The sequence below is a fragment of the Ambystoma mexicanum genome, chromosome 12 (assembly GCF_040938575.1).
Source record: "Ambystoma mexicanum isolate Mex_15411 chromosome 12, UKY_AmexF1_1, whole genome shotgun sequence".
Classification (NCBI taxonomy): domain Eukaryota; kingdom Metazoa; phylum Chordata; class Amphibia; order Caudata; family Ambystomatidae; genus Ambystoma; species Ambystoma mexicanum.
The window spans coordinates 519,258,767-519,272,004 of record NC_090936.1 but is presented as its reverse complement, the minus strand read 5'-3'; the positions used below and the strand labels follow the sequence as shown (position 1 = coordinate 519,272,004).

The 13,238-nt window shown below is 47.1% G+C and overlaps 1 protein-coding gene across 6 annotated transcripts in view; it reads right to left on the bottom strand.

Annotated features, from left to right (window-relative positions):
• The window catches only part of DENND2A (DENN domain containing 2A), a 420,914-nt gene that overhangs the window by 20,209 nt on the left and 387,467 nt on the right, over positions 1-13,238 (bottom strand). For all 6 annotated transcript variants that reach the window (XM_069628810.1, XM_069628811.1, XM_069628812.1 and 3 more), the window contains 2 exons: positions 4,939-5,056; positions 1,975-2,214 (listed from right to left, as the gene is read on the bottom strand). In XM_069628810.1, coding sequence (XP_069484911.1) covers positions 1,975-2,214; positions 4,939-5,056 — 358 coding nt within the window. The remainder of the gene's footprint in view (positions 1-1,974; positions 2,215-4,938; positions 5,057-13,238) is intronic.

Here is a 13,238-nt window from a genome sequence, read left to right as displayed (position 1 = left end):
TTGCAGCCCACTGCACTGAATCTGCCATTTTGGAGCTCTTCTTCATGGCTCCTCAACTCCAGGGTACTGCCACCTGGGAATCCCACCGCTGAATCCATTTGTGATCTCTTGCCTCAATGGAATGACGGCAAGCTCCTTGGTCCTGATATAGGTCTGACCTGTGGTGCATCCCGCCAGCTAATTTCCTGCACCTATTTTCCGAAGTCATATGGCATTTTCTGATGTCAACATGCAGCTGGCAGAGCCACGTGACCACGGGCTTGTGAGAAGCTTTTCCTCCGTGTGCTGCCTCAATGAGTCAGCATTGCGAAGGCAGTGGTGTTCGCCAGCCGCCACGGTCTCCCAATCTCCATATCCTATCCTTGAAAATGGGACCTTGTCACAAGACCAGTCTGATTCCAAATTAATGTTTTGAAAGTGTGAACAATGTTTTTAAAGGATTTGCCAACTGTTATAAATAGAATTTAATCAATAAATGCTTCAGATGGGTTCCAGGAGGACCCTAAATAAATATATAAACATTGCCCTGCAAGGGGGCTGAACTCCCTTGCTGGAACCAAAATATTATTCGAAAGGTGTCAAACGTTTGCTTTAAGAAACCAGCTGACTTCATAGAATATAAAGATACTACTTCAATGCGTCTGAGCGAGTTCTAGTGGTATTCTGTTATACAGCCCCGGTTAGAAATTATAACAAAAAACACTAACAGACTTGGGGTCCTACAAAATATATTCATTGGCCAGAGCCCTTCAGGGACCTTTCCCGCTGCACAGGACCCTAAATGTTATTTTAAATGTAAAGAAATATCTAATTAAAGAATTTATCTGACCCATTAAAATAAAGTATGTTTTCTTTATTTCCATGGTCCAAATAAATTTAAATAAGATTGCTGATGTTTTTTATACCATACTTTGGGTTTAGGTTGAACCTGTTCCCCACTGGTGAAATATTATCTAAGCGAGCTATCGAGAAACAAAACTGTCACCAAGATGAAACCATAGAAACAATGAAACACCTGGTTCTATATTGCATCAATCTAAATGAAATCGGATCTTGATTGATGACAGAGTTCACAATGCATAATACTTTTCAAACAGCGGAGGACTGGTGGTTGGAGCTACCGAGAGGCCCACGATTGCGACTGACAATAGCACTGGTCAAACTAATACTAATTAGTTAGTACTAATACTAGTAATTTGTAAGAGACTTAAGGACCTCTCATACAGTGAAAAACAAACAACCTCCGTTGGACCCTCCTAGTGGAACACAAAGTGACTAACATCATCTTCAACTGTTTTATGATTATTCTTTCTTGTTCTTTTTTTAAGTAACCCTTTGTTATTCTGTTATGAACATGCATGTTTTAAAGAACAAAGGCAAAAGGTTTGTAATATACTAACCATAAAATGCCAATAAAAAAAATAATAATAAATTTCATACTTTGGATCTAGCAGGGCAAGCTCTGAAGTGTTGCAGTCATTTTATTGTTATTTGGATGGGGGAGTTGTTGACAGGAGGGTGGCAATGAGGCAGATGTTTTAGCAGGTTTATTTTAGCACCCAGCGTTAGTTATTCTTTGCATTAAAGGTTAGTCCACATCCAATTCTTAAAAATAAAAACTTCCATTGTAATATATCCATGAACTTTTGCAGATTCGGTACTTCTTGTTTTTCCCTGCTTTTCCGAGCCTTACCCACCCCCACGCCCCTCGTCATGCATCCTACCTCGTCGCCCACAAACCTTTGCCCCGTAGGGCCTCAGAGTAGTGGTGTGAGGGGTTGAGGGATGTACTCCATATGCTTTATGAGGACGCAGTACATTTGAGTAGAACTCAATCTAAACATATTCTTCTTGCTGGGAGGGGACAATCTGCAGGATAGTAGCCTGGTCAATCATTGCGTAATGAATTGGGCTGGTCACAAATAAAGTTCAGCACAGGGATTAGCAAAGGTTCCTTTACAGAATGGTGCTCACCTTTTGATCCTTGCTTCTGCAGCTCCCGTTCTTGGATGAATCCCCCAAACATTTGCGTTTCCATAAAGACCTCCAGAAATCGACGGAGGCTCTTAGAAGAGACCGACTTGCGGAAAGCTTCCCGGTGGAGAGTCTTCTCCTCCCGCTCCCCCGGGATCAGGAACAGGGAGTAGTGCCCCACCACCTCCACGAAGAAGCGCACAAACGACTCTGACACAATCTCATTGAGTGGGCTGGAGTCTGGGTGGGGGAAATAAAAAAAGAAGGTGAGAAGAATACGTTTGGGGAGTCAAATTAACCAACCGATCAGAAAGGGTACAGCCAGATACAAGATCTAAAGAGAAAAAGGAGATGTAGACAGCCCTTGGAGAGCAAATAGAAGCTTGAGGTGGTGGATGGGGTTTGAATGGAATGCCAACATGGAAGGAGTTTCAGAGATGCTGCATCTACAAGGGAAATGTGAATCGAAGTATAGAAAGATTGACTAGGGCAGCATTTGTATTACATGCACCATGGACTGAATCTCCAATGGGCACTGCGATAAAGGAATCACGCCCATGCCTGGACTTATGGAAAGACGTGGACAGCAGGTGCTCAGGACTCTAAGGGAATTGAGGTAGTTCCTGGTCTTATATTGACCTATGGGAGGGAATTCCAGGTTTGCTCCCACTACTGCCAATAGTCGACTGCCATCCGGTACTCGATGGCTACACAAAGCTGCCAAGATCAACCTCCTCTAGCCACCCTCATCAACTGCACCCACAACAATTTCTTCTAGTTCTGGACCACCTCCGTGAGCACAATTTACAGCGCCATTAAATGGGAACTACAGTAGCTAGCGTTTATCAGAGACGCATAATTCAGATACTTTTCTCTCACCGGTCAACATGAAATCTTAAATTTCATTTCAACTGCGAAAGGAGGGCCCCCAACTTTCATCACCCTAATGCTGCCTAGTCGCCCTACCTGAAAGAGAAAAGATACCAGCTCAAACCCATTTGCTTTCCGCTAAGACCATTTAGTCTGTAAACTGGACTACAGTAACATCCCCTTCAATAGCCCCCCCACTTCTTCCTCCAACCCTTTGAAGAGGCCCACAGTGGTCCCAGTCGCCGCCGGCTCAAACGTCCTCAAATCTCCCTAAACCACCTGCCACAGGTAGAAGGCATAGTCACTGTCCAGCTCAGCAGGGCGCTTCACAGACTCTGGTTCGGAGCATTCGCCTCCAAATATAGTCTCACACTTCCATGTATCTCTCAGGATGTCTCCCTCTTCACTGCTACTCACCCATCCTCAATCCCAAGCCCCAAAATTGCAGCATCAATTTAAATTCCAGGCCCCTTGAAGATACAGGTCTGCCCGTTCTTCCTCCCACTGCTCACCCTCTACAGCAGCACTGAGCCGCTCGGCCTTCGAGCTATCACCAGCCATTGCCCTTTTAAAAGAGCCCTCAAACAGCAGCACCTGAACACATGAATAATGAATCATGAATCCACCTCCTCCCACCTCCAGTCCCTTTGGGGCAGAGTATATGAGCATGCCACAAACTCTACTACAACTTGTGCGATTCGCTTATAATGTCTCTCTCACCGCCTCCTCTATCAAACACTGTTTTCATTACCACCCAGCGCTACATTGCCATCCATTTACCTCTGTATAGAATGTCTGAACAAGACGCTCACCTAATGAATACATGCATGTACAGTGTAGGTGGAAATTGCTGGACCAGAGAAGGTCCAAGGCTGTATCTTAGGAACTTGTAGCAGAGGTAGAATGGGGTGTCCACAGAGGTCCCAGGGAGCCAGGAGAGGGTCTTTAGTGTACCTTTATTAGATCCCTCCATAACCCATGGCTTTGGCGGTTCCATGTAATAATGTCCCTGCAAAAATGTCGCCATGCAAAAAATTCACAGAAAAATTGCTCTTTTTTGCTGAGACATTATTACATGGAACATTCAGGGGATACCCCCGTTACCCCCAAAACCTTTTTTTTTCAATGGGAGCGGGGGACCCCCCCCTGCAACTCCCTCTCCCCCTGTCCCTATATATATATATTTGCGCTCTGAAACACTGGTATATTGGTGCAATACAAATAAAATATATCATAGTTACCTATATAATGTCGCCACAAACTTTTCCAGGCAACATTATATACAACAACCATATATATATAGGGATATTATTACCTCAGATACCGGTTTGAACGTTCTTTAATGTTTACAGTGTTCTCTCTAAGAGGCAATAGTAGAATACATTTCAAAAGGTGCTGTTTTGTGCGCCAGCCCTTCAACAGGGCGATATTTGCTGCTGTTTTCAAGGACAATATGGTGCCCTCTGGTGCACATTGTGGTTGTGCCTTGTATGGCCTTCTATAATTCTCTTGCTGTAGAACCAGCACTGCGCATGCAGCCCCCAAGTACTAAAGTTGATCTTCTATGGCTGTTCTCTGGGCTCATCCGCATCCCAGCCTGAAAATATGTGAGGGAGAGTGGGTGTAGGGCCATGCAACCAAGGTACAAAAACCTGGGGCAGAGATGAGAAGAAAAAAGGCGTGTGTGTTTGGATGTGGCCTTCCATGTATTGCTTTCATATGAGAAATTGAGTGCTCTGGGATTAAAACAGTGTCATTCCGGAGATCCATCTGGAATTGATGTAGTGGGACTGGGATGCTGTTTTGGGCGCCGCCACAGGCACAAGGTGGCCACTCCTGAGGGATGATCTGGCCTTCACCAAGAGACTCTGGGAGGTTGGTCTCCAATTAAACCAGCGGCACGGTTATATGATTTGACCAGCAACACTGGTGTCACCTGTATGTACCAGCCAAAACCGCGAGGTCACCTGGAATGGACCCAGTAACACTGATGGGTTACTTGGAACATCCCCAGCAAAGTTGGGCGGTCGCTTAGAATGTTGCTTGGTAAATCCGATTTCCCTGGCGATGCAGAGGGCCTGCTCTGGGATTTACCTTGTCTGGCGCTTAGAGGACCCGGCACCCACTCAATGAAAAGCTCATTCCTCTGCTCCAGGATTTGTTCCAGAGCCGCCTGCAGCTTCCGCGGAAGGATCGAGTCTTCGTCATCCATCTGCAGTATACAGGAGTGGGAGAATAGAAAAAAAAACTTTAGAGGCACAGCTCATTCCACACAACCAACGGGAACACCTACACAGTGACCTGTAGGTGTGATACAGGCTGTCATGAAACACAATACGACGCAGTGACGACGTACAATGAGAGACCGTGACACACAATTCTGCATGGGAAGGTCTTCAGGCACAATAATATTCAACGAGCTACAGTGGCATACAATTAGAAAAGGTGGCACACACTGTGTGCAGATGAAACCAGTTTCACTCTAAAGTCTTTGACCGAACCCTCAATGGTAGGGTGACTGGGCAGTGAATTCAGGAGGAGGTGGGCTTGATGTGAAGTACAGTTAACATGAGCAAAGCCTGTTAATGAACAGAGATCCACACAGGCAAATATAAAATATACTATTTAATTAACACAATCGGTAAAATCAACACACTACTCGAAAGTAAAGTCCATATAAAACATATATACACACACACACATCACAGTTTGCAACACCAACATGGATTACTGGACATATTAGATGAGAACACAGTTTAGTAAGGACATGTAGCAATATAGATAGCTAGAGGGGGGTTTTAAGAACACAAGTCTCAAGCAGGCTAGAAATACTTTAATCAACAAGAGCAACCCTTTAGAAGCACAACTCCACCTTTGTGATAGTAACATCTTTTTTTTTATCATTGCAGCAAAGTCTCAGAAAGTCCTCTGGCTAGGGAAGAAGTAGACTACCAGTTTGAAAGTCCTAGATGACCAAAGATAGTTCTCCAAACACAGGTTCCTCCGCTTTTGCCCTGGAAAGAGAGCGACCTCTAACTTGAGGGCTTTATGCCCAATGCTAGTCAGGGTGGGCATGGGGTGTGTAAAGAGTTATAAGGTATCATGACCCCAGGGCTCAAACTTGGAACACCAAAGAAACTACGTGCAAGGAAATCATGGGGCAACAAGGCTCACTATATGTTTTGCTGTAGGAGGCTCATAGGATGTGGGTTTGAGGCTTCCCTCGATGTTTAGATCATGCTGTGGCAGAAACCACAGGACAGGCTGCAGATGGCATACATTTAGTCCCAGCGGCACATGAGACCCCTTCAGGAGCAGCATATTGGAGTGGATATTGGTGTGACCCAGGACAGGGTGAGCAGGCCTTCAGGTCAGAGTAGGCCTCTTATGATGAGACAGCAGAAGCAGGTGGCCAGGTGTCGGAGCTCGGCATGCAGACCTCCAGCAGTGAGGCAAGTAGGGCCCTTTGCAAAGGTGCAGGCCAACTGCAGACCCACTGTGGACACCGACCTAAAACGGCCATGGATGCAGAGCAGGGCTTCACACTGCTTGTTCCCACCAGTCCAGAGAGGTAAGGCACACAGTTCAGGCCTTCCGATTCGAGCTGGAGGCCTAAAACACTAGAGTTGGCTTAGCCAATTGCAGCTTGTACCAACAGTCCTTCGATGGGCCTCTGGTGGTCCTTTGTTAACCACAAGATCCAACCATCTGAAGCCACTACGCATGGGGCTGTCCTAGGCCATCTATGGAAGGGAGCTGCAACATTTAAACAGGTGGAGACTGTCCAATCAGGGACAGTGTCACCACACATTCTGCCCAGCAGCAGGACATACCCTGGGCTGAAGTGTGGTCTAGGCCTGGACAGTCCCTAAGGGCCTCACTCACCCTAAACAGAAAGCAGGTAAGCACATGGACTTCATTGAAGTAAACGCAGGAAAGTTGCAAAAACAAAAAAAAAATTTCTGAACAGAGACAGAAAGTTGAGATGGCCCAAAAGGAGTAAAAAAAGGACTTCCCGGTGGATCGATAACTGTATAAATTGGAACTGGGGTGCCCTTATGTGCTTTCTGAGCTGGCGCCCACCATGATTTTTCGAGGCACAAGCTATTAACCCCACTGTGTACATGGCTTACATAGGCATGTAATCCAGAGGTTCACTTACATCAACATTTCACATCTCCATGACCATGCAAGAGTGGAGATGAGAAAAACATTACACCTTTTCTAGACCAGCATATCATACGTGCTGTCTTCAGAGAACCCTCTCCCTGCCCAAACTGGATGCAGGCAATTCAATCTGCCCAGCGTGAGACCAGACAAGGTTGCCAATGATGGTATAAAACCGAGGTATGCAGATTGCCTTTCATTTGCACCCACACCAGCACACTATCCTGGCATTTAAGAGTCTTGGCTGGCTACCAGTGAAGTGGAAATCTGGCTTCAAGCTGCTGAATGTGGCACATTCAGCGTCGTAGGACCATCTCCTGGTGCCTTCAGAACATGTGGTACCAACACAGTAACTTTGAATGACATCAGCACCCACATCTCCTTGTGAGATCTAGTGTCAACAAAGAGCTTGAGGAAGGCTCGGCTGTCCAACAGACCTGCAGTCTATCTCCACATCTCCAGTCAGAGGCAGTGCATGCACAAGCAAGACGCCAATGGCACTTGGGAGCTTGCAGTGCCAGCCTCTAGTGGTGGGTGTGCAGTTGGTCCAGGAGTAAACGCATTACAATTGAACTGCTTGACGCATGTGAGAATCAGTTCTGGTTTGTGCATCTCGTCACAGATGGCCTCAAGAAAACACTAACTCTCAAAGGCAGTTCAAGGGTTTTTATTGTTGGAATAGTCAAGGGGCTCGCTATGGCTCATCCCACCTCTCTCGACTTGTGCAGGCCAATACCTCCCTAACAAAGGTGTCCCTCAACCCCGAGATTGTCACCAAAGCTTGGTAACCCCCCTACTATCTAAAAAGCGGTCTGTCTGACTGTGGTGGCCTAAAGGCAAACCCCTTCCCTCGCCAACTCCCTCTGGGAAAAACTTACCAAGTTCCCATATCTAGTATTCCGCAATGGTTGGTGACTTTCAAACACTCTGGCCTCGCTTGGTCCTTTTCTTCCTCACTCTGATATTCCTCTCCCCACGCCTCTGTCCCTTTCCCTTTCTTCCTCCTACTCTCCTCCCTACTACCCTCACAGCACCCCTGTTAATCACCCCTCTCGGCACTACTGCTGCCCATCCCACTCTGCACCTCTGCCTACTACTCTACCTTCTTCACACTACAACTCTACCCTTTCCACCCACACCTCCTCCCACAGTCATTCTCCGTTCACTTCCCTAGTCATGCACTACTTTTTTTCGATTAGTTCCACCTTACACACACACTCAAGCCAAAGTACCACTCTCTCCCACCAACCAATACCTCACTGCGCACACTCCTTCAGTAATCCTCTTTCTTTCACTTAGTGTGTTGGTCCTCCTCTTTCCTTGACCTCACCCGAATAACCCACGTCTTCCCGTTTCCTGTCCCCTCTTTCATCCTCACTCATCCCCCTCCATTAGCTCTCTACCTCACCTCGTTGCCTGGGACTACGCCAGTCATTCAATTTCCGCAGGGGAGGTGTAACAGGTGAGCAGAAGCATAAAAGCTGTCTTAAGTCCCACCCCTTTCTTGTACATGGGTCCACCGGCTCTTGTCCGTGTGAGGGCTTTCCGGCTTGTGTGGAATGCCGGTCTGACAGCGGGCCTATACTGCTGCACCTTTGCAGGAAAACACATTGACCCTGTGGGTGAGCGTGTTGCTGGAAAGTTTGACTGAGCGCACCAGTTTTATGGAGGGTGAAATCCTTGGAGTGCAGAGCACTGGGATTGCCGGATGGGTGTATGGATCGTTCAGTTGTCTCGCTGTCTCTCCCAGTTGCGCTGCTAACACTCTTCCACCGCTGGGTCTTTTGGGAACTGCCATTTCCTGGGGGAAACGGACTGTCCAAAAGCGTGCACAACAGGCACAGGGTAAGAAACTGTGGTACTCATATCTAAGTTGCACGCATATTAGTCCCAGGAGGATAGCTCAGCGGCAACATGCTCGACTTGGAAACAAGACGACACGGAGCAATACAGGTTCGATCCCTGGGTCCGCACTTAGAAAGAAACCTCTGGGTATGAAGCGTGTTATAAATAACATATCATATATGAGAAAGACAGGGACCCTCCAACTACCAGATCAGCCTCTGGGGCAGGACTGGCTTGAAGAAAACCCTGTAACCCTCCCACCACAGAATGAGAGGGGTCTCCATCCCCTCGACAGAGTCAGGTCCTTGTCGCAACCAATACAGTAGTGTTTTTGAAAGTGTACATTGATCTCCAGGTTGCCGCTTTACAGATTGTGCAGAGTGGAACATTTCCTAGTAGTGGGCAGCTGCTTATGTGCAAGAGCGCCGCACTCTAGGAAGCAGCGCATTACACCTCTGGCAATGCTAGGTTTGTTAATGGGGCATCCCTCCTATAGAACACCAAACAAAGCAAAAATGCATCGTCTTTCGTGTGTCCTGCATCCTGTTCGTGCAGAACATCACTGGTTGTAGTACAAGGAGCGTATATAGGCTCTTTTCTGCTATATTTTCTCTTTTGGAAAAAAATGGAAATTCTCTAAACAGACAGGCATGGAATTTTGAAGTGAACTTTGGTTACAAGTGTAGATAAGGGCCAAACAGCACGTTGTCCTCGTGTATAGGCGATAAGCGTAGAAATACCGACAGTGACTGTAGCTGACTGACCCTTCTGATAGAGTTGACGGCCGCAAGGTAGGTCACCTTGTAAGTCCTGCGCTTGAGCGAGCACTTGCGAACTGGTCTCGTAGGTACTTGTTCCTCTTTATGCACCACTGCCAAATCAGCTGTGCTGTTTGGGACAATGTGTGGCGCTGGATGTCCCTCTGATTATGCAGACTATAGCCGGAGTGTTGTCCAGCTTTATGGGAAGCGTTTGCCCTTTGAACTGGATCTGGAAGTGCCTACCACTAGAGGAATCCCCATAGGTTCAACTCCCCCTACTGAGCAGTCAATTTACATGGGGCTTTAATTAGTTAGATGTGCACCCAACACTATCATGAATGCTTCTGTTGTGATGGCCACTTGAATCTAGTACTTTGACAACCCTCTGTGCTACCACCATTAGTTCCTTCCAGCCCCCCTTTGCTTGCATCTGGGGAAGACATAATCCACATCACCTTCACTGGCACCCTGAGCGTCTCTGAGCTGGTTATCCCGGATTGGATAACTGCTGAGTTTGCATGGTGAATGCACTCTGATAGATGGACAGTGTCACCCCTAAACCAGTATTTTAGAATATCTAGGAGTTGGAGGCATTCTTGAATCAACCACCTGAACCTAGATTCTGATGCGTGAGAAGCCACAGAAGGAATGCTGGTAGCGGCTACCACAAGTACTGCCAAAGCCAAGTACTGTGAGGCAATGACCTGCCTGCTTTTGGTCAGAGGAAGTCACAGCAGTGTATCCTTCCCTTGAAATGGTAGTTCACAGTCCTGTACCTTGTTTGACTCGGGTCCACTACAGGTTGGTCTCTCCAGACCCCACACCCATGATGGTAGAGAAAACCCCTTGCAGCGCACTTACAGGCGCTGTTCTCCGTCAAGTCACCCAGGTGAAGGTGAATATGAACTCCTTGCCTGTGTAGGTATGCCACAACTATCGACAGCACAGGAGGTGCTCTGGTTCTGAGTGCGATTCCCTTAGTGGAACATTGCACTGTGGCATAAGGAACTATACACACAGTACCTGTACCGTACGGTTTCCAGGACCCACAGGTCTGTGGAGATGGTCTCCCATACATAGGCAAATGGTCGCATTCTTCATCGATGGAAATCAAAAGGCAGAGAACCAGATGAATGGAGTCATTGCTTTAGGGTGCTTCCAATTTTGGTGGGGGGTCCCCAGCATACAGACACAGCCACATTTGGCTAGCGATATAGGCCCTGCTGGTCATAAGCTTGAGAGTAGCCCTGTTGACCTTGAGGCCCGGTAATCTGAATAGTTTGACAAAACTGTTGATACAAAGGAACAGGTTGGGTTCTATAAACTGGTGAAGGATTCTGTGCACGAGAAAATGCACACTGATAATAGGTCTGGTATTTTCAGAGTTCCCTGTTCTTTCTTTGCATTCTCCAAGGCATAATGAACAGTTTTGCAAAAATAGAGGTTTCCCATTCAATGGAAAGCATATTAGTATCACCCATGTTTCTGGCCAAAAACATTATCATTATTACAGTATTGAGTGCTCCCTAATTTCGGGCAGCAACAGGGTGCTTTACAAATCACAGAGGGAAGGACAGGGTGGGGGAAGCATTGATACAGGGGAGCGGGGAGCTGACAACGTGGGAGGGCAGGCAATTTGGTAACAAGGGATCTAGAAGCAACTAGGGGAGGAAACCGGGGGGGTGAGTAGAGACCACCCAGTCTCAGGTTTGGTGGGGAGTGGAGGGTGTGTGGACTAAGGTGTTTGGGAGGAGAACCGTTTTAAGATGGCTGCATTTTTCACCAAGCATCCTGTGGTTTCTGGCCCATGTAAGCTGCTTTTAATGGCAGCATTAGCAGCCAGTTGCCCTTCGTGAATTAAGGCCTGGGCTCGAGTTCCAACTCCCCGGAGCATATCCTATGGGAAGGTTTGGATATCGTCCCATTTCGCCCGGTCACGCCTACTGATTAGGGCTTGTGTGTTGACAATGCGGATACTGTGGGATGTAGGTGTAGCCATTTGTTTCCCACAGAGTCGGTGTGTATCCTTTGCCTGTAGGTGTGCCCTGTTGTGGATACAGTTTGTGAGCTGCTACCACAGAGGAATCAGATTGTAGCTGTACTTGTCGCAGAGTGTGTTCGTAGGGTTACAGAGGACACCAGAATCAAACATCAGTGAGTAGCTTTAATGACCGTTGGTAAACCAGGCACAAGGTATACACACGTCGACACTTAGGGCCTGATTCATCGAAGTGTTTTATAATGGCGCAATCCCATAGGAAAACGTTACATGAATCAGGCCCACAAAGGCACGTTGACCGAGGGACAGACCATGGGCCATCCACACTCAGCCAGTCCCAGATGCAACTGTCACAACTGGAATACTCCTACAGTCATCCACACACCGCATTCCATTGTGGTCTCCCAGCACTCCGACATCACTGGCTCTGCAGCGTGGCAGCCAGAAACCGAACACCGTAACACATCTCCCTCCGTTACCATTTACACAACATGAAACCCCAACATACTCCAATGGATAATGGATCTTGCGGGTGATGGTTTGTATTTTCTTTTCGTAACTGGCCAATGTCTGGCACCTCCATCGTGGGACTCATTTGCCTTTTTTTTGCTTTTATATTGAACCCATTATGGGGATACGTTGGGCTATTGGCTAGGGGTTGTGCAGTGTCTTTTTTAATTTCATCATCCTCTCCTTGTGTTTCAAAGGCAAAACCTGCGATAGCCCTCCCGATGTATGTGGACTAGTCCTCTACTAGCAAAACGGGCACGCAAAGGCCGGCATCGAGCAAATCCCAAGGATAGTCTGGTTTGCCTTATCAGAGGTTCTGCGCCCTCTCTTTGAGTCATCCACCACTACATTGGATGAATAAGCAACTTAAAAATGCAAATATGCACACGGATGTTGTGAGCTTGACCTATTGTTAGAGAAGACTTTCAGCCTCAGACACCAATTCAAATCAGTTCGTTTTGGGGGCGCTGGTTAGTCTCCAAGACTACTAGTGCAGGAGGTCTCTGTCTCCATGGATTTTTTTGTGTAACACTAGTCTGCTTAAGGAGTAGTACATGGGGACCTCACGCCAGCCTTTCCCTTCCACCTCCAGTGCCTTTGCACTTAAGCCGTGATGTCCACACAGGATGGTGGCAAAAAGAACTTTAAAAAAAACATTTTTAGATTGAGACCTCTATTGTTACCACAAAATTGCTGTTTTTCAAAAAAATGCTGTCTCTTTGGCTCATGGGCTTTTCTGGCCACCTTCCACCCATGCAGGGGTAGGACATTGCTATGCATGGTTGTGCTCTATTTCATGGTCTCGCCAGTGCCTGGGAAGAGACTCTGTGCTTGGGAGCTGGTTTGGACCGGCCTGCAGATGCCCCAATACACATCCAAACTAGGGTGATGTCATGATGGCGGCATCTGTGCTGGCTGTCCATGATTGGATAGCTACTCAGAGCGTGAATGTTCAGGTCCTTTGATAGATGGGCTCGGGTTCTTCCAACCCATTAGTTAGTAAAGACTTTAATTTTGCTGCTTTTCTCCCATTGACTTCTATGGGACACCCTTTCTTTTTGCTTGGTTTAGACCTGACTTCGCTTGCTTTGGGCTCATTTTTATGGCGAAAT